The 21,280-nt window shown below is 38.1% G+C and overlaps 5 protein-coding genes across 7 annotated transcripts; 1 reads left to right on the forward strand and 4 right to left on the reverse strand.

Moving 5' to 3' along the window:
- Positions 1-219: 219 nt before the first annotated feature.
- Positions 220-1,215, reverse strand: LOC125220812 (disease resistance RPP8-like protein 3). The gene has a single exon (XM_048122947.1). The coding sequence runs from the start codon at positions 1,213-1,215 to the stop codon at positions 220-222; it is 996 nt and encodes a 331-aa protein (XP_047978904.1).
- Positions 1,216-1,947: 732 nt separating this feature from the next.
- On the reverse strand, positions 1,948-3,043 carry LOC125220813 (disease resistance protein RGA4-like). The gene is made up of 2 exons (XM_048122948.1): positions 2,665-3,043; positions 1,948-2,567 (listed from the first exon to the last, which is right to left on the reverse strand). The coding sequence occupies exons 1-2, from the start codon at positions 3,041-3,043 to the stop codon at positions 1,948-1,950; spliced, it is 999 nt and encodes a 332-aa protein (XP_047978905.1).
- A 2,156-nt stretch (positions 3,044-5,199) lies between these two features.
- LOC125220814 (putative disease resistance RPP13-like protein 2) lies at positions 5,200-8,028 on the reverse strand. The gene has a single exon (XM_048122949.1). The coding sequence runs from the start codon at positions 8,026-8,028 to the stop codon at positions 5,200-5,202; it is 2,829 nt and encodes a 942-aa protein (XP_047978906.1).
- A 2,530-nt stretch (positions 8,029-10,558) lies between these two features.
- LOC125222086 lies at positions 10,559-14,077 on the reverse strand. Of its 3 annotated transcripts, none has more exons than XM_048124516.1 (2): positions 13,790-14,077; positions 10,559-12,744 (listed from the first exon to the last, which is right to left on the reverse strand). In XM_048124516.1, exon 2 carries the CDS (start codon positions 12,704-12,706, stop codon positions 10,670-10,672), a length of 2,037 nt encoding a protein of 678 aa, XP_047980473.1. In that variant the 5' UTR covers positions 12,707-12,744; positions 13,790-14,077; the 3' UTR covers positions 10,559-10,669. The 3 variants fall into 3 exon arrangements, with proteins under 3 accessions (XP_047980473.1, XP_047980474.1, XP_047980475.1); XM_048124517.1 differs by having other exon boundaries at positions 13,992-14,063; XM_048124518.1 differs by lacking the exon at positions 13,790-14,077 and having other exon boundaries at positions 10,559-12,226; positions 12,305-13,278.
- Positions 14,078-18,690: 4,613 nt separating this feature from the next.
- Positions 18,691-19,828, forward strand: LOC125223572 (high mobility group B protein 3-like). Its single transcript, XM_048126776.1, has 6 exons — positions 18,691-18,822; positions 18,944-19,001; positions 19,124-19,168; positions 19,267-19,347; positions 19,448-19,531; positions 19,620-19,828. Coding segments are annotated over exons 1-6 (294 nt in total). The 5' UTR covers positions 18,691-18,820; the 3' UTR covers positions 19,644-19,828.
- The last annotated feature ends 1,452 nt before the right edge of the window (positions 19,829-21,280 follow it).

Genomic DNA, 21,280 nt, shown 5'->3' on the forward strand with positions numbered 1-21,280 from the left:
ATTACTATAAAAGATGCAGAAATGTGTTTCTGAGTTCGGTTTATACAAGCTGTAGAATCCATTTAATTCTTTTGGAGAAAAAGATACATTCAACAGAATGTGAATTTAAACAATCCTCATTAGTCATTGCATAATACTAGTAGTAATAATAATAATAAGTGGAGTAATAATCAGCACATTCTTCAAAGAATCACCATAATGTTGAGCACCAAGGTGTCCTTAGAAATCTTTGATGGAGACCTTCCACTGATACTCGTTGGAAATATTATTCTTGAACTCAGAGGGCATGTTGTTCAAGATCAAATCTTGGAAAGTTTCCTGCTCCAGCAAGCTGGCTGGGAAGTTTTGAAGTTTGGAACACCTTCTAATGTAGACCTCTTTGAGTTTCTTCATTGCTCCGTCTTCGACTTTCCATTCCTTGAGATCTTTGAGCACCCAGAGTTTTAGAACCTCAAGATTCTTAAAGCTTTCCCTTGGGCAGACCATTTCATCCTCGATGAATGAGTCACCGAGCAGCCTCAAAACTGTTAATTCCGGTAGCTGTCCAAGAGTTGGCATGGGATCTTTGGATAGAAAGGTCAATGATAATGTGAGAACCTTAACACGAGGTGGGAACTGATCAAAGGTTGGAAGTTGTTGCAGCTTCCCAAGTAACTTCATGTGAGATAGTTTTGTCAAGCCTGAAAACTGCAATAAACTAAGATTCGAAGGTTTCCCACAATCATCTTTGGATCGCAACCTCAATGATTGAAGATCCTTCAGATCAGAAATCCACTTCACCAAAGCTTCTGTAGATTGGCCTTGACCTCTGTCTTGGAAAGTAATGCCTAATTCTCTCAGGTGTTTCATCTTGCTCAAACCATTTTTGATCGGGCTCTCGTGGCTGACTGATAATCCCCAAAGTGTCAGGAGATCAGGCAAGGATTCTCGGTAATGCAGAGGCGCATCCTTGTCTAGATGGACTTCATCAAGATTGAGATGCTGGAGATTCTTCAGTTTCCAAATGGTGGTCGGGATCTTGTCTATGCGTGTATGCTTCAAGTCTAACGTTTGGAGATAAGGGAGCTCACCAACTGATTTAGGAAGCTTATCCAAGAAAGTCCATCTCAATCCCAAATACCTCAAATGGAACAAGTCGCCTAGGTTGTCGGGAAAATTAGGATTGTAGACTCCCTCCAGATCAAGTACCCTCAGTAAGCCAAGCCCTTTGCCCATGTTACTAACAAGAGAATTTAAATGCTTTGCTGGAGTATCCTTTTTCTGCGGGTTGAAAGATATGTAAGACCTGACATGTCTAGTGTGACAAGGCTCAAGTGGATCATTCCTGGTATCAGCATATTCAACAAGTCTCCTCATTTCGAAAGAACCATCTGATCCAGGATGAACATGAAAAAGGCGGATATCCCGCGCCTGTTCCAACAAGAGGTCGTGGAGGGCTCTCGACACCTTCTAGCACTTCCATCTGACCTTGTTTCGACACCATTATCAAGCTTCGTTTCACCAGATTTTTGAAATACTCCTGCGCTCCATCTTCTTGGAACTCTCCATTCTGTCGTTGTTCTATGAATCCCTCAGCAAGCCACAACCGTTTCAGCCTCCTCACTGGAATGTCGAGTTCTCTGGGAAACAGTGTCATGTAGATGAGACACAGTTTCAAATGGTGATCCAGATCATTGTAGCTCAAGTTCATAATGTCTGAGGCTTGCCAATTTCTGTCGATCTTCTTGACTATTTCAGACCACTTCCCTCTCTCCTTCATTGACAACAGACTGCCGAGCAGAACAATGTTCAGAGGCAGCCCCTTGCAAACATCATTAATCTTCTCTTTCAGAGAGTTTTCTGGATCTGTCAGTGAGCCCACCTTTGTCATGAACAACTTCCAGCTCTCTTTAGGGCCGAGCTTCTTCAAATTATACATCTGCCTCTCCATTGGATCAGCATGCATCGCTACTTGCTTATCGTGGGTGGTAAGGATGATCTTGCTCCCATTTTGTTGATCAGGGAAGGCGTCTTCAAGTCTTTCCATTGATTCAATGACTGAACTCCATCCAGCACGACCAAGTATATCCGACCATTTAGTTCCTCCTTGAGACTGTCTTTGAGGGACTTCTCATCGCTCGCATCTTGCACTTCCGATTTTTTCTTCACCTGGTTCAGCAAGGCGAGCAGGATGTTCTTCACCGTAGATTCCTTGAAAATGTTCACCAAAGCAGCAGACTTGAACTTGTTCTTGATGCTTCTGCTTCCATAGACAGCACGAGCCAGCATCGTCTTGCCTGAGCCCAGTTCCCCTACAATTGGGATTATCAGGTCATCCGAATACTCAAGCCTATGCAGGAGATCTCCCACCTTTCCTTGGTATCCGACCATGGATAGTCCTTTCCCATTAAAGGAGTGACTATACATGAGCTTCGAATGCCCATACCTCTCTCGGATCATTGAGGCATCACTGCGTGAGAGCACTTTGAAGGACTGGTTCCTGCGTAGATTTACTTGTGTTTCTTTTATGTTTCCTAAAGCGGGACTGCTCTTGACGCGCTTCATGCTTGAGCTCAGGCCTTGAGTTTCTTCATGAATGGAATAAAGTGTAGGAGTTTGTTTGACCTCCAGTCTTCCCACGGTGTTGCTGCTTAGGCTGTTTGTTCGCTTGTTAAGCTTCTTAACCTTCGTCTGAATATTTGCGGAGTTTGGAGTCGAGCATTTCAAGAGCTGTGAAGTTTTTGAGAAAGAGAGCATGATTCATGAGGAATCCGAGCTTCTTTCTCTGGCGGGTGAAGCGAAGGGCGAAGGACTCAATGGGGTCCTCGATGGAGTAGATTTGGCTGAGGTACTCCTTCCTCAGTTTCTTGATTTCTTCAGCATTTGGTTTCTTATCTGCAGCACCAACCAAGGAGAGCCAGCTCGTATCCTTGAGGATCCGCTTCATCTGCTTGAGGCGACGGCCAATGATCTTGTTGCTCGCGAAGGACTTGTCCTTGATCAACTCCCTTAGCTTCTGGAGCACCACAGATGCAACTGCATCTATAGCCATGTTCTCACCCATTGATGATCACAAAAGTGAAGGTTAGTGGTGATCACAACCTGTGCCTTCTTGCTTTTATGATGGATGCAGTATTTGTATATAAGTGTCTGTGAGAGAGAGAAGAGAGTTGAAGAAGAATGAAGATGTTTAAGTTTAACTGGTCTGGAGTTGTTAGAGCATCCGCAGCGGTCGTCCGTGCCGCTGGCAAGGCGACCGCTGCTCGCTGCTGCACATTGTCCGTTCGTGCCAGCAGCAGGGCGGTGCTCCTGAATAAGAGCACGTCCGTGCCGCTGAGCAGGCTTACGTGGTGGGCTGCGATTGGCCAACGGCATAGCCGTCGACAATTTGTTTTTTTCTTTTTTAAAAAAAAAATCAAAATTAATTAAAAAAATCGTTTTTAAATTAAAAAAATATTTTCTCATTTCCTAATAAATTATATCCGTTTTCTACAAACTTTTAGTTTATTTTTCAATTTTTTTTCCCAATATTCACATTTTCATTTATAAATATCCCTACTTTAACACAAAAAAAATTCCCATCGCAATTCGCACTACACAATTCTCATCTATTCTCTCATCAATTCTTAATTTGTACTAGGATTTTAATTATGTAATTTTTAATTTTTAGGATTTAATTATGTAATTTTTATAATGTAGAAATGTTTTTAGAAGGGATTTCTAATTTTTTTCTCTTTTTTCTATTCTTTTTTAATATTATTTCCCTTCAATCATTTATCAATTGCCTAAATCATCCCCCTCAAATATTTTACCTAATTTCTACAAAATCAGCGCCGTTTCTGTGATCACTCCCTAACACCCGGCTTTTTTTTGTTCCAAGCATGCTTCTCCTCTCCCCTCCACGGTGCCTCCGCTCTTCACCGCTTTCGTCGCCTCTTTTCCTTACTCCAGACTTGTCTCCACCCTCCTTCACGGCACCTCCACTGTTCTCCGCCTCCGCCTCCGCCTCCACCTCCACCTCCCCTCTCCAACTCAAAACAGTCAGTGATTTTGTAAGGATTCCAAAATACATATACATATGTTTCTGTAGAGAGTAGCATATATACATATATACAATTTTTTTGTTTTGTTGCATATTCATTGTACATGCATACATATTTTTTTTTGTTTGTCTGATGTGTATATACGTCTAAAAAAGTGGAGAAATTATGTTATCAGAAGTGGTAAAAAAAAAACGGTTGGACAGATCTTTGCAGAGAAGGCACTAATTTTGTAGAAATTAGGTAAAATATCTGAGGGGGTGATTTAGGCAATTGATAAATGGTTGAAGGGAAATAATATTAAAAAAGTAGAAAAAAGAGAAAAAATTAGAAATCCCTTATTCTGAAAAATATGCATGAGGTCACCGAGATTAATCTCTTATTCCGAATTCTCTCTTATATTGCGGTAAGGATCTCCTCATCCACTTTTTCTCCTCCACTCCTACTCCACCTCTCTCAATGGGAAAAAATAATCTACCATCACTTATTAAAATTGATCATGATTGTAATATTATTTTATTCTCTTGTGAGAGTGGAGCAGGAGTGGATGAAGAAAAGTGGATGAGGAGATTCTTACCGCTTATATTGTCCTTATCCATCTTTCTACGCTATTTTAAAAGATGCTTACAGTCACAGAATAAACTATTGTGAGTCATTAATTTTTTTGGTAAGGAAATTCGAAATTTGGAGTAAAAGGGTGAATCTACGGTGGCGGAAAAGTAAGTGAGCTGATATTTTTTTATCTTGTTCGTCGTATTTACATGGACGGTTTGGTAATTGAGATTTTCTGCTTCTCATTAGCTCAAATTAATCCATTGATGATTGTTAATCTCTATTTGATTTGCATCTATTTTGCGAAAATTTTTAGATTTATTTTGGGGGATTTTGCTCTTCTGAGTGTCTATCCATTTGTATGCAGAAATATTGATGAAATCAGCTCTAAATAGCGATTATTTCTTAGATTTTTGTTTGGGGTTTTCTCTTTACAGTGTTTTTCTATTCAAATACAGAAATTGTTGATGATATTAGTTTGCATGAAGACACTGTTTCTCTAATTTTGACATTCATGAATGTGTTTTAGAGTTCATTTCATTTCATTTCAAACAATATGATTTTGAAACACTCATGAAATGTATACTGTAATAAACTACATCATCAAAGAATCGTCCTAATCTCGAGCTCATAGTTGTTCTTTGAAATCTTTGGTGGAGACTTTGCACTGATAAATGTCATCAATTTTATCCTTGAATGTAGGGGGCATGTTGTTCAAGATCAAATCTTGGAAGGGTTTCTGCTGCAGCAAGAGTGTTGGGAAGTTTTCCAGGTTGGGACACATTCGGATGTTGACCTCTTTGAGTTTCTTCATCGCTCCGTCTCCCACTTCCCATTTCTTGAGACCTTTGAGCACCCATAGTTTCAGCACCTCAAGGCTCTTAAACCCACCACTCGGGCACACCATTGTCTCTCCGAGGTATGAGCTACCGAGCAGCCTCAAAACCGTTAAATCCGGGAGCTGTCCAAGAATTGGCATGGGGTCTTCATACAGAAACGTCAATGACAATGTGAGAACCTTAATATGAGGTGGGAAGTGATCCAATGGAGGGAGTTGCTGCAGCTTCCCAAGTAACTTCATGTGGGAGAGTTTCTCCAAGCGTGAAAACGGCTTTAAACTAAGGTGTAAAGGGTTCCCAGCATCATCTTTGGATCGCAACCTCAATGATTGGAGATCAGTTAGCTCGGAAATCCAGTCCACCAAAGGATCTTGACATCTCTCATGATCATCACTGAGCTTGATGCATCGGAAAGAAATGCCTAGCTCTCTTAGGTGTTTCAGCTTGCTCAGGCCATTCTTTATTGGGGTCTCGTGGCTGACTGATAACCCCCAGAGAGTTAGGAGATCGGGCAAGGACTCGCGGAAGTGCAGAGGTGTGTCCTTGTCTAGATGAACTTCGTTGAGATTGAGATGCTGGAGACTCTTCAGTTTCCAAACAGTTTTCGGGATCTTGTCTATCCGTGTATGCTTAAGGTCTAATGTCTGGAGATGAGGGAGTTCGCCAACAGATTTTGGAAGCTTGTCGATGAATGTCCACCTCAATCCGAGATACCTCAAATGGTACAAGTCCCCTAGATTGTCCGGCAAACAAGGTTGATACACTCCCTCAAGATCAAGAACCCTCAACAAGCCTAACCCTTTTGCCATTTTGCTAACAAGTGAGCACACATGCTTTGCTGGAATATCCTTTTTCTGTAGCTTGAATGATATGTAAGACCTCGTATGTCGAATTGGAGCAGTATTGGGTGGGACAATCCCGGCATCAGCTAATTCAATGAGCCTCCGCATCCCAGCCAAGCCATCGTCTGATCCGGGATGAACGTGGAAAAGGCGGATATCTTGAGCCTGCTCCAGCAAGAGGTCGTGGATGGCGCCTTGTAGCCGGCATTTCCTAGCGCTCCCATCCGAGCGCTGCTTCGACACCATTATCAAGCTGCGTTTCACCAGGCCCTCGAAATACTCATGCGCCACGTCTTCTTGGAACTTGCGTGGCTGCTCCACATCTTCTTGGAACTCGCGTGGCTGCTCCACAAACCCCTCGGCTAGCCACAACCGCTGCAGCCTCCTCACTGGAATGTCCATCTCTCTAGGAAATAGTGTCATGTAGATGAGACACAGTTTCAAGTGGTTGTCAAGGTCATTGTAGCTCAGCTTCATTATGTCGGTGGCCTGCCAACTTCTGAGGCGGTCGAGTGCTTTGGGCCACTCACTTCTTTCCTTCATCGAGAACAGGCTGCCGAGCAGGACAATGCTCAGCGGCAGCCCCTGGCAAACCTTGATGATCCTCTTCTTCACTGGGCATTTTTGATCTTGATGTGATCCCACCTTTGTCATGAACAGAGTCCAACTCTCTTCATGATTCAGCTTCTCCATGTTATACCTCCGCCCCTTTGGATCAGCTACGCCCTCGTCACAAGTGGCGAGGATGATCTTGCTCCCATTTTCTTGATCTGGGAAAGCATGTCTTATCCTTTCCCATTGCTCCAAAGTCTGAACTCCGTCCAACACGACGAAGTATCTCCGGCCACTCAGTTCCTGCGCGAGCCTGTGTTTGAGTGACTCCTCTCTTGTCCCATCTTGGACTTCAGTTTTTGTCACCTGATTCAGCAAGGCGAGCAAGATACCTGTGGTTGTAGATTTCTCAAAAATGGTCACCCAAGCAGCAGTGTTGAATGCCTTTGTGATGGCTCTCTTACCATAAACAGCACGAGCCAGCATGGTCTTGCCTGAGCCCAGTTCGCCTACTATGGGGATTACCCGGCCGTCATCCGGACTCAACAGCCTACGCCGCAGATCATCCACCTTGCATTGGTATCCAACAATTGGTAGCTCTTCCTCATTGTATGAGTAGCTATACATGAGTTTGGAGTGCTCTATCCGCTCTCGAATTATCGAAGTACTACGCGGACTCTGTATACTTGAGCTGGGGCTCTCAGTTTCTTCACCAATGGAAGAAAATGGAACCTCTTGGATCTCTTCACCATCTTGTTCATCATTGTCATCACACTCCGGCTGCTGCGACAGGCTCCCCGCTCTGCTGCTGCCTTCGAGGGTGTTTGTTCGACTACTGATCTTCTTGACCTCCGTTTGAATGCCACAGAGCTTGTAGTCGAGCATCTTGAGAGCTGTGAATTTCTTGGGGAAGAGAGCGTGATTCATGAGGCATCCGAGCTTCTTCCTCTGGCGGGTGAAGCGGAGGGCGAACGACTCGATTGAGTCCTCTATAGAGTAGATGTGGCCGAGGTACTCTTGCCTCAGTTTCTTGATTTCTTCATCGTTTTCGTGTGTTCCCTCGTCTGCAGGTCTGGCTGAGGGGGTCTTCTCGAGGGTTTCCTTCATTCCCTCGAGGCGACGGCTTATGTTCTTGTTGGTGGAGAAGGACTTATCCGTCAGCAAGTCAGTTAGTTTCTGGAGCACCACAGATGCAACTGCATCAACGGCCATCTCCTCTCCCATGGTGAGTTTCGATGACCCAATATTTGTTGTGAGGAAAATGAGAGTTTATATGAAAGAGAGAGAGAGAATCTGAGTTTGGTTGGTTTAATGGTGAATGCAGTAAATGATGTGGTTTATGTACATATATAGGGAGTTCAGGTGCATATATGTATATAATATGTGTGTGTTGGGGAGAGATGTATCACAGATGGTGAAGAGAAATCTGAGTTTGTTTGGCTGAATGGTGAATGTAGTTATATACATGTAGAGGGAAGAGAGAGAAACTCACACAACGCACATACACAGAGAGAGGGAGAGAGATTTGATATGCATTTTCGTTGAACCAAAGAGGAAGAAAAACTGGAAAAGATAGTGTAAAATCCGTGTCAAGGTAGGTCATTTCATGGCCCAGTTTTTGTATTTATTTATTTAATTCTTTGATAGGGGAATTATTGTGCAATGTCCTAGAAAAAATAGCATTATACTTGGTCTTGAATAAGTTGGTGAAAATTAATCGGCTTCATTAGTTTCTTCCCAAATCGTAATCGTTGAATTGGACTTGTTCTTCTCTTGAATTTATGATAGTTTAGCTAGTAGCAGTACTTTATACTCTTCCCATATGAGCAGGGGCGTAGCTAGAATTTGACGTGAGGAAGGGCAAAAATATATTTATAAACAAATTTTGTAATAGAGAGAAGGGGCATTTAAAGGAGAATTTATATAAAAAATTTTAAAAAAAATTAAAAATTCTATTGATGTAACCTTTTGAGGAGGGGCAAATGCCCCGCTACTTCTCCATGTATATTCGCCCATGCTCATGAGGGCCGAGGGCGAGGTGACCCGCACTTGCTTATTCATACGTGAGAGGGTGACTCATGGTTGCTGTTCGAGGTTAATATTGGATAATTAACGCTCTTGTGCAATAGAAGGCAAATCATATGACATTTTTAAGGTGACATGTTGGTAGGATTCAAGTATATTATCATTGTAATTTGTAAATTTTAGTTATGTTATAGAATGCTACAATTAGGACATTAATATTTCAGTAGACATTATATCCATTTGTATTTGTCTACTTCAACGACCAAGACTTCTGTGATTTTTGAAATTACATCTTGATGAAAGTGTATTGTCGATTTGTCGTTACTATGTAATTCATGAATTTCCAGCAAATATCATGTGAGTTCCCTCATAGTTTCTTTATCGTTGGTTGGTGAACGGCGTAGCAAGACGTATTTAAAATTATAGAAAATGAGTGAACTACATAAAAAGTCCCTAACGTTTTCAAAAGTTACATTGCAGGTCCCTAGGGAAAAAAAATACCTCCACATAACCCTATTCTTTTACATAATCACAAATCGGATATTTGTAGCCATTTTTCGGTCGAAAATGCCCAAATGCCTTCAGGGCCATTTTAGTCAAATAAGAAAAAGCTGTACACCTACTCCACTGCCTTGCAGCAGACCTAAACTCTGCGATGTCATCATATTTGAAATTTTCCAAATTTTCGACGATATACAACTGGGTATGCTTCATAATTTTTCACACTTATTTATCATTTTCATTTCTCACACTAGAAAATTATTTCCCTCTGACCAGCCCTACCGTCGTTTACTCCCTCTCTCGAAGATTTTTGAAATTGTTGTAAACCTACCATCGATTACTCACTTATTTATCCATAGCACGGTAAGCGTACATCGCAAATTAGGTAAGTTCCACTGTGACCGGTAAAATTTAGGATGGTTTTTGTGTGTTCCCGCAGCTGATTTGGTTGTATTCATTTCAATTTAGGGTTTATGTGTACCGGTAAAATGTAGGATGTTTTTTGTGTGTTCCTGCAGCTGATTTTGGTTGTGTTCATTTCAATTTAGGGTTTATGTGTGTTAGTCTGTGTCGTTCTAATTTTAGGCATTTTGCTGATTTCTTTAGTTTTAATTTTCAATTCAGATCATTGTTACAATGTCTTCTTCTAGTTCTCAATCTTATGGGTCAAGTTTCAATTATAATTGGCCTCGTCCAGAGATTGTGAACTGTGATCATGATCTTGAGGCTGAGCTAGTGACATCTAGGACGGCTGCTAATCCTGGTCGACGGTACTATCGTTGTCCAATATGGAAGGAAGATGATTGCATATTCTTTCGTTGGTTTGATGCGGGTCTATCGCCAAGCCAAGACACTTACTTCCAAATAATCAAGGTCGAACGAGACGAGTTTGAAGAACAACTCCGATGCAAGAATATTGTGGAAGGTTTTCTTGAGGATAAATTGCGCATGAAACCACTTTATTCATAACTTTATTTTGCAAATTCAAATAATAGTAGTAGCTAGTAATCTACGAATATGCCTTTAGAAAAATCATTTGTAGTTATAGACATAGTTGTACTAATTTTTATTTTATTTTTTGTACTAATTGTTTGTACCTTTAACAATCAGAAAGAGTATGGTAGTACATGTTTTTTTTACAAAGAGCTTGGGCATCATCTGTTGTACAGACGAATTAGTGGAAAAAATAAACATAAACTCAAAAGCAAGTAAAAAGATGCACCCAAGATGTATTTACACATGTATTTTTTTTAACAAATGTACACATGAATTAGTGGCAAATGAGCATATAACTACTAAAGTACAACTTAATCCTGTAAAGAATAATGAATTAAAGAATCTAATTTGCTTGCATTTTAGCTCTAGCATGACCTTGAGATATCTGGAACTGCTCAGTGATACCTAAATGTGCCATGAGAAGCCAAACATGGCTGAGCAGCTCTCCCCCCTTCCGCAGCTGGCGGACGTGGTGGTCGCCGCTGCAATTTGTGGCGGCGTGAGCCAGCATCTCCATCCACACTTTGCTTATAATCTCCCACCTCTTCCCCTCTGCTAAGAGGGCCTTAGCCAGTATGCAAGCATCAAACAGCACGGTTTTGCTCCGGTCACCCTTCACTTTAGCCGGTGGCACTTCAGTGTTCACCTCGAGCAGCTTCTTGCAAACCTCGACTTTGCTGGATATTGCAGCATCTCTCTCTTCTAGGAAAACTCTGACTTCAGCACGAGTGTCACGGAATCTTCTCATCCCGTTCCCTTGTGGCAGCATGAAAGGGTAGACGACGAGGAGATACATCATGTACTCGGATATTTGCTTGCTGTGGTCTGCGGTTTGCTTCCTCTCGTCTGTGTTGGTTCGATTGTCATCACCCCAATCGTTTGAGGAGCAAATGTCTGTAGCAATGTGCCACAGGAGGATTCTCTCATGAAACTCTCTCTCTCGCATCCAGTCAAGAGAGAGAGAGGTGTACTTTTCAAGAGTGAAACTCCCCTTTCTGCTCCATATGGCTGCAGGATCAGAAACAGCTGTGTAGCTCCTCAACTCCGTGAATATTAGCTCCATCAGGTCATCGGAGACGTCTACGAAATACTTGTGCTGGTGCTTTTCGACGTAATGATCCAATAAAGTAATCTTTCTGATGCTTGGAAGAAACCTGTAGCTTCTTGGGCACACCGCAGATTTGTCCCTAACACAAAGATCAAGCAGATTGTATTGAGCCATTTTCTTGGACCACCTCTTCTTGATTGGCTGCTGAAACCTTTTAATCACGCGAACAAGACGAGATAATTCGTCGCGCCTGGTCAGCCACTGACGTGTCCAATCTGAGTCGATAAGAATCCAAAAGCCGTATGCTTCTAAGAACACAGCCACCACAAGCAACAAGTGAGTAATTGTCAAGTCGAGCGTAGAGTATTTCCTGTTCTTGCTAATGAAAATAAACGCTAGGGAGGGGAATAGAGTAAGAGTTAAAGTGATAACCCGACACACAAAGCCTCGTCGATTGTAGACAACAGACGCTTTTGTGTACAGCTCATCATACAAGAAGCCAAGCTCAATCTCAACAACACGAAAAGCTTGCTCCCATGAGAACCTCCGGAAGTAGGACTCACTCCTGTCTCGATCTTGAAAACTCAAGATTGAGTCTGCAGAGAGGGGCTTAAATATTTTGTAAAGGTCATAAACTTCGTGTAACCTGGGTTCGTCGGGGAACTCATGCTTTGCAAGAACAGGGATATCTATATCATGGTGATCCACCTTAACATTGAATCCCTCAGCCTTCTTCATAACAACTTCTTCCATGAATTTCGGGTAGTTGGGTCCCGGATCAGACTCTGGAAGCATGGCGTTGCGGAAGTTCTCACCATGGGCAGCATAGAGGCTGGACAAGCGCTCTGCGCACTTGATTACACCGGCTACAAAGATGAGCACGCTCAAAGAAGGAAGCCAATAAGAACCTGGGAAAGCAAAGAGTAGTACATAAAAGGCAAGTCCAGTTGGAATCACCATCCCCACCACATGCCTCAGCCACAGCTCATTATCTTCGAGAGTATATGCTGTGATGGTGTCGGGGCCGCCCAAATGCAGCAGAAAGAACTGAGCCCAAAACCACCTCAGTTCAATCCCGGGATCATCATGAATTGTCTTTTTCTGGTACTCATCAACTGTGCTCTTTGCAATGATGCTAAGTGCAACGAATGCCACCCAATCTGCTGATACGTAAGCACACCAAAGGATGATTCTCATCCAAAGTTTGCATACATACTTCCTGCGACTACCCAACATGGTCAGTAAAATCTGCAACGCGAGGCTGAGAATAATGAACGACCTGATTTCCCACTCATTCAAGAATGTGATCAAACACAGTGGAATTAAGTCCATGAGCCTCCTCCTCTCCACAAGAATCAAGGCACCAACAACTAGTCATTTTAGCCAAATATAAAATAAACAATGAGAGGTCCAATTCCAATTCAGCTCATAGTTTCACAACCCAAATAGAAAATGAATGGAAAAGCAATGGAACAGAGAATCAGTCCATCAAACTGCAATACTTTGCATAATCTAACAGAATCAATCCATCAAACTGCAATACTTTGCAAAATCTAACTGAATCACTCCATCAAACTGCAATACTTTGCAAAATCTAACTGAATCACTCCATCAAACTGCAATACTTTGCAAAATCTAACACTAGCAACAGTTTCGTGAAGAGCCGTCCATAAAAGTAGACTAGATTTAGGGAGCATTTACTTTTCATAATCGATAAGACAAGCGATTGAGAATCCTTGCCCTTATTACTATGATTCCTCCAATCCCACCATTTCAATGAGATATAAATCAATCTATATTATACTTAAATGATTAGGAGTTATATCAAGGGCATCAGGACATTCCAAACCTCAATACATCTAAGTAAACAAGGGGATTAGCCTATACTCTCTCCGTTCCTTGTTAATAGAGGCGCTTCTTTTATAGTGTGTTAAGTAGATAGGGAATAAAGTAAGAGATAATACAGTATGAGAGATGAAGAGAAAATAAAGTAAAAGAGAGAGTTAATTTTTTGCCAAAAATAGAAATGATTCAATTATCTTAGAACTTCTTACAATAGAAAAATGATTCAATTAACGTGGAACGAATGGGTTACTATTTTTATCTGTCTAAGCTACCTATCTTCCACACCTAGGGCCAACTCTCAACAACTTATATTATCACTTTTCAAATAAGTACTATTTCTCTTGTTTCTTGCCAACAACATAAAAACAAAGACATGAATAGACACCAAAAAGATTGAAGAATAAATAAACCACAAACACTTTTCTAATAATTCACATGACATGAAAAAGCACCAAAAAGATTGAAAAACAACAAAGAAAGCACAAACAAGTTTCTAACAATTCACATGTTTCTAAAGCAAAAACACAAAGTTGGGCAAAAGAATTGAAGAACAAAACAATGGAGATGTACCTGATGAAGAGCAGAATCAAATCAAAAATCGAGTAAATAACTTGCTTTACCAATCAATAATCATGATCTTATAGAGGTGATTTGGTCTCATTTCCAGGAAACTATTCAGAAACTGCATTCACGGTAAATTTCATCCTAAAATCGAAGAACAGAAACGGAAAAACCCTTGGAATTTCCATGGTTGTGGGAAACTTACAATTACCTTAAGCCCTAAGCACGAAATTGTTTTCCCTCAAACTTACAATTGACAACAGTTTACGCGTAGAGGTGTTTCGTTAAACAATTAACGCGCCAGTTTTGGTCACCGGGAAACGAAAAATGGAGTTCTAAATCCTTGATAATTCTCATAATTAGTACTAATTGTCTCAGTAATTTGATTTGCAGTCATTTTATAGTCTTGAGATGGATGTCAATCCATACCCGGGCTGCGGGACAATCGGATTGTGTTTTTCAGTGTTATATTTATAAAGCGTAAAGCATTTAAATATGATTAAACTCAAATATAAGCATGATCAAATATTAATATTTGAGATTTGTAAAAAAAAAAACATGTAGAGAAATATTAAAGCATGTATAAGAAATTTTAAATATTTTTATAGTGAATTTGAAGTTTTTAATTTATTCATTTATTATTATATTAATTTAAATTTAATATATAATTTGTATATTTAAAAAAAAAATTAAAAGTGATTTTTTTAGTTATCTTTTTATTATAAAAATAATTAATGAAGTGTCGAATTAAAAGTCAAACAAATAGCCAATAGAAATTTTATCAGATTTTGGGGCCAGTCCATCGGGTTGCAGGTTAGTCGGGTTTGAGCTGATCGGGTTGTGCTTTTATTGGTCTAGAAATTTTCAACCATAACCCTGTAAATTTAGCAGGCTATTTGAATCAACCACTGATTGTAGGATGCGCTGACATCCCTGGAGACACATGTAAATTTCGAATATATAAACAATAAAATTACAATAATTACAATTTATATAACTAAGTTTGAAATCTTCATACAAAGAGGACGTCCAAACGTGTAACCCCCTAGGCATGAGTAGGGAGCGACGGCGGTGCGGAAGCATGGACAAGGAACAACTCCTACATTTGAAACGAAGGGAGACATGAATGAAACGAAACACGCCCAAATGAGAAAGATTCCAAGTATATACATGTACGATACTCCATATACGATAAGCTTAACAAATTTAATAGGTATTGCTCTTAGCAACATATTCATCTTCTTTTTTAAATCGATCTCATAAATACTCAACAATTAAGTTGCTCATGTTGGAGCAGTTGTAAGATGTGTGATCCTTGTAGCAAAAAGGTGATGCGGTCACCCTGGCCGCCCCCACACCCCGGCCCGACAGTTTGTGAGGGGGTTCAATCAGGGTACACAGCGGCCCGTTAGAGAGGAGGCCTTCAACCCACTGTCCTGACAGGAGCCCATCTCCCAATGCCTCACACTTGTGCCTGAGAGATGGAAGCTCCCACACGCCAGTAGTGGGATTCGAACCCAGCTCCTTGTAGCAATATCTGCTCCCCCGGAACCAACTGCGCTAAGTCCCTGCGGGATAAGATGTGTGATCCTTGGTAAGCTGCTTTCCCGTACGTCGTTAAATAAAATTAAATTGAAGTAATCTATAAAAAATTTTGCACTATAATTTATCCAAATTTTAAATATCTTGAGTCAATACGATACAGAGTTAAACAATTAGGGGAGTGATCAATTGCTAACTCATCATTTAATTGTTAACTACAACTAATTTAAGGCCATAGGATTTTAGAAAACGTGTGGTCTATAATTTGTCACGTGTAAGTTTCGTTTTTATTAATAAAATAAAAAAAGACAAAAAAAACGCCAAATTAGGGTTTTAGATGTAAATGTCAATATAGTGTTTCGGAAATATCAACACAATGCTTTGAGAATGTCAACACGATGCTTTAAGAATGTTAACTCATTGCTTATATTGACATTCTACATGTATTATATTGACATAATTTATATAGTATGTTGACATTTCTGCTTTACGAAAAAATCGAAAAAATTTTGAATTTTTTTTCAAATTTTGACGTCGGAACATATGCATATGTGATATCGTTGGAATCCTAATAAAATTATCTTTAATTTGATATATTTTATATGAATTTAAAGTTTTGGAATTTCTTTTAAAAGTTAGTTATAACTAAACATGTAGTTAATTGACATTAATACCCCTATTGATATTTTATGGAATTAATCCTATGGCTTTATTGATGTTTTTTGTTGAACGTATTGATATTTCTTGGTTGATGATCTAGGCTCTTAATTTAAATATCTAATGACTATTATTTAGTTGTAGTTAGCAATTAGGTATTGAGTTAGCAATATAACACTCCCCTAAACAATTTTCTAATTAAGTATGAATTGTGTATATCTCATAAAATTAATAATTTATCCCAATTTTAATTATTTTGAATCTATTTAAAACAAAGTTAAACAATTTTGTGTGGATTGTGTAATCATACCACAATATTAACAATATAAAATGACAGACATAAAAAATGTGTATCAAAATTCTTCAATTAATTTTCTGAATTATAAATTACAAAGATTAGAATGTTTGCAATTATTCAACCAGTTTCATTACCGACAATTACATTTGAACTTACTACCCACTACAATGCAATTCTAATGAAAGGAGTTAAGATTCATAATGTAATCATATTATATCCACGTGTTCAAAATTGGTCGTGATTAAAATTGCAGTGTAGACTAGAGGGGAAAATATAATTTGATTATTTTCGTGATTTATTTTTTGTTATTCGATTTTAAGCTAAAGTCCAAATTTCCCAAATTGCACGGTAAAGTAAGACATACAAATATATTACAAATCGAATGGTTTGGAACATTATTCAAAAAAACTATTGAATGATTAACATTTCACCCTGAATCAAAATTGAATTTTTTTTTGAGATTTCATAAAATGCTATTTAAGGCTATATACAAATTAGTGCATTGCGCGCGAGCCATTCACTATGTAGATTTTATTTGACTATATAGTTGTAATGAATTAGCGAATGGGGTATAATCTATTATTTATTGCCAAAAATTTATATGTGATTGACTTATTATCATAATGATAATAAAGTTGTAATAAACTAGCGAATTTATATTTATTACTATTTATTACCTAAAAATATGTGATTGACTGATTGTTATAATGAAACTAATATAGTTTTAATAAACTAGCAAATATAATTTATTATTTACCACCAAAATATATTTGTGATTGAAACGATAGTAAATAAAAGGAAAATCAAGCAAATAGAATCCACATAATGGACGCAAATATTTTAACTATTAGTTTGACTCAAATTAATTCGATGACAGATCTACGTGAAACCAAGGTCTGAGTTGATCGATTCTTGAAAGCCAACAAATTCCGCTAAATTTGAGTTTTTAGTTCATGCTACTTGTTATTCGTATGTCATTCAATGCTAATCTAGTCGTCACACTGTCTTTGTCTTTCGATAATGCCCGTTAATCCTTTTCATCCCATTAGTCATGTTTTAAGGACCGGTAGCCTTAGACTTCAACCTTCCATTGAATGTATAGACAACATAGTCAAAGTCTAGTTTTTATTTATATAATGATTCATAAAGTACTAGATATTATTATAAATTATTACTTATTTTATAGTTGTTAGAAGAAGATGTGAAATTGGGAAGGGCATGGATGCTTTTCTTGAATTAAATTTTATATCTAACAAATATAAATGCAAAACAACACATCTATATATGAGGTGAAAAAAACAAATTACTAATAGTAGTATAAAATAAAATTAATTATAGAGATGTTAGTTTATCAATGACTCACCTAAACTTTCATACTAGGCCAACTCAACCTACGCCTACAAGCTAAGCGTATCATTTGATTAACTCGACTTGAAAATAGAGCTAAATTCTATAATAGGTAGGCAAAAAACATTAAAATTGATAACATACAAATTTAAATCTTGTAGTAGTGCTATTCAGTACTCACTCTTCATAAGAAATAATCTTATTCGTGGATGACACGAATTTTGATGAGAATTTTGATAAAATAGGAGAGATATGGAGAAAAAATAGGTTAAGTACAAGAGAAAAAAGAAAAAGTAGATAAAATATGAGACATATAGTTTTTATTTATAGAAATGAAATTTTTTTTTTGGAAAACCCAAAATTGTAAAATGAGATTATTTTTTTATTAACGGGGTAAATATTACTAGTTTGAAGCTGTCTAAAATAATCACAAATTGGATAATAATATATTTTTAAAATAATACAATTTGAAAAAGTGCAAATATCCGCACGAGTGGGCTGACGTGGCAGTGAAATATTTCAGATCCCGCGTAAAGCATTATATTTAATGTATTTGATTAATTTTCAAATTTATTATTCAAATTTACCTTAAATAATAAATCACACAATAAATATCTCACTCATCGCCTTCTGCATCTCATTCCCCTTCGCCAATGTGCATACTTTTGGAGAAGTGATTTTCAGAATTTTAAATGAATAAAATAAAATTTATGTGTGTTGAGTTTGTGCTGAAGGTTTGATTGTCTTGTTTGCTTTCATTAATCTGCTTCAGAAATATGATTATAGGTTTTGAATTTCACGTGATTGAGTTTAATTGAAGGCGTGATTGTCTTGTTTGCATCGATTAATATGCTTCACTTAAAATAAGATTTTAGTTGTTGTAGGTTTCTAGTGACTTGATTTAAGATGTGTATGCGATTTATGATTCTAGTTATTTGATGATGATTTTAGTTATTCTAGGTTTATAGGGACTTTAATTGAAGATGTGTATGCGATTTATGATTCTAGTTATTTGATAATGATTTTAGTTATCCTAAGGTTTTTAAGGACTTTAATTGAAGATTGTATGAGATTTATGATTCTAGTTGTTTGATGATGATGTTAGGCTTACTGTCAAGAAGCAAACAAAGAAGGAGAAGCAAGCTGCGAAGGACCCGAACAAGCCAAAGAGGGCTGCAAGTGCCTTCTTTGTCTTCATGTATGTTGATTTTGTATTGAAATGTTGTTCGTTTTTCCACAAGTTATTCAAGTGCTGCTATTTGTAGTTGAGTCGAAACAGGCAAACAGCATTCCTTATGATTCCGTGTTTGTGATTGCAGGGAGGACTTCAGGAAGCAGTACAAGGAAAAACACCCCACCAACAAATCTGTTGCTGCTGTAAGTCTCCTTTTACCTATCCTTTTGTATTTGTAGATAATTCCAATTAAATTGGTTGGTAAAGCTGTTAGTATTTATTGATTTCCGTAACACTCTTATGGAAATGAATTCTGATTCAATAGGTTGGTAAAGCTGGTGGTGATGAGTGGAAGTCAATGAGCAAAGAGGTAGTATATCTTTTTACTCTTGATTGATGAATAAGCTTTTGATTATTTTGTAATGTATATGTAATCTAATCTGTTTCCCGGTGCAAAATGAAAAATAGGACAAAGCCCCCTTTGTTGCAGTTGCAGAGGAGCGAAAAGTGGAATACGAACGGAAAATGAAGGCATACAACAAGAAACTGGTAAAAAAATCATACCATCATCGGTTCACAATGCTACACACATTGCTGTGAGATAAGTGGCCATTTTTGAATGCTGAGTGACTTTTGTTGATGGTAATAGGCTGGCCAGGAAGATGAGGAGTCGGACAAGTCCAAATCCGAGGTGAATGACGAGGAAGATGAGGAGGGGAGCGGGGAGGTTAGCGTAAGTGAAGCTTGACTCATTCATAATTTATGAAGAAATTCGGGAAAATTTTGTAGCGTGAAGCTGATTTTGTTTTGCAATCGTGTAGGAGGAAGACGAAGACGACGACTGAGTAAATTTTGAAGATGAGATATGTTTGGTTGCAGTAGTAATATGCTTTCTTACTGTATGAAATCATATTCCTCCACAACATGAATATAGAGTTTTAGCCAGTGATGCAGAATTTTGGATGTTATTGAACTGCTTTGAAAGATATTTTCAGTCATTTTTATTGATATTATTTGGGCCCATTTCTAATCTTGCTTTTATATGTTTTTCTATATAACCATTCTGACTTTGCTTATGGAATCGACTTGAAAATTCAAATTTTTAGATATATATCTGAATCGACCCAAAATATTTAAAAAAAGAAGAAATTCAGAACTTTTATAACTAAAATTGAACTGAAAATTCAAATTAAACATCATTTGTTTTAGAAATACTTCGAAATATATTAAAAATCTGAGTTTCAACTTTCAAAGATAAAGAAATCCAGTTAGAAAATTCGAAAATTTTGAACCGAATTTAATTTTTACGAAGATTTCTACTTTTATCCTCCTAATAACTGAAGTTTGGGTGCTCTTCGTTTTGGTCATGACTTATAAATTTGACTATAAAAACGAGAAGTTTATAACATAGCCACATAGGCATCTACATATATTTATTTGACTGAATAATAATGTTTTAATTTAATTGCCACGTAATATTTTCGTCCGTGTTGGGTCCCCGCACCCCGGGAAAAGGGGGGGAAAAAAGGGGGATCGGTAGTATTTTTTAGATTTTTTTGGGGGGGAAAAAGTATGTTTATTAGTGTTAGTATATCAATCATTTAATACTATAGGAATCTAAGGTTTAAGAGATCTTTTAAACATTTTTATATTAAAGAATTTTTTAAAAAAACTAGAATGTTTTAAATTTCCCATTTTATTTTTTATTAAACTTACAATCAAAATTAATGAATAAATTAATTAGTAAACATTGTCGGGAAGGGTTTTTTAAAAATTTTTATTTTTTTGTTAATTAGTAGTAAAAAAATTTTATTCCCTACATTTATTTGCGGGTGGGGGACCCCCCTGCGGGTACGTATCCCCTCGGGTTCGGGTAACCCCAAAGTTGCGGGGGTATTGGGACAAAAAATTTGGTGAAATTGGCAGGGACCCCCCTTGTCCGGGTAGGTACCGCGGACAATTTCGCCACCCCTCTATATATGTTGGGCCCTAACCCAAAAATCGGGCCCCTTGTAGAGCATTGAGCCTTTTTTCATGGAGTGGGCTGGGACGACATGACCAGGCCCCGGCCCCGGGTCAAAACCCCGTGGGTCCCCCTGTAAATGGACCGGATGGATTGATTGAGTTTCTTCTCTATAAACGGGCCCAATTTTGACCCACTTTGTAAACGGGTTTTTAAAAATGCCCCGGGTTTGGTTTTTAAAGAAAAAAATTTTTTTAAACTCTGTTCCCAAAAAAATTGAAATTTTTCCTTTTTTTTATTGTCCAAAAAATTTAAATTTTTTTTTTTGAAATTTTTTTATTCCAATGGGGGGAATATTTTTTAATAACACTTTTTTCTTTTTTTCTTTTTCCCTTTCAAATTTTTTTTAAAAACGGTTATTTGTTTTTTTTTTAGGGGGTGGGGGGGGATATTTTATGTAATTTCATATGCATTTTAAATTTGTTATTAAATATTACTGCTCCGTCCTAAAAGGGGCCT

This window comes from Salvia hispanica, chromosome 4 (genome assembly GCF_023119035.1).
Source record: "Salvia hispanica cultivar TCC Black 2014 chromosome 4, UniMelb_Shisp_WGS_1.0, whole genome shotgun sequence".
Lineage (NCBI taxonomy): Eukaryota > Viridiplantae > Streptophyta > Magnoliopsida > Lamiales > Lamiaceae > Salvia > Salvia hispanica.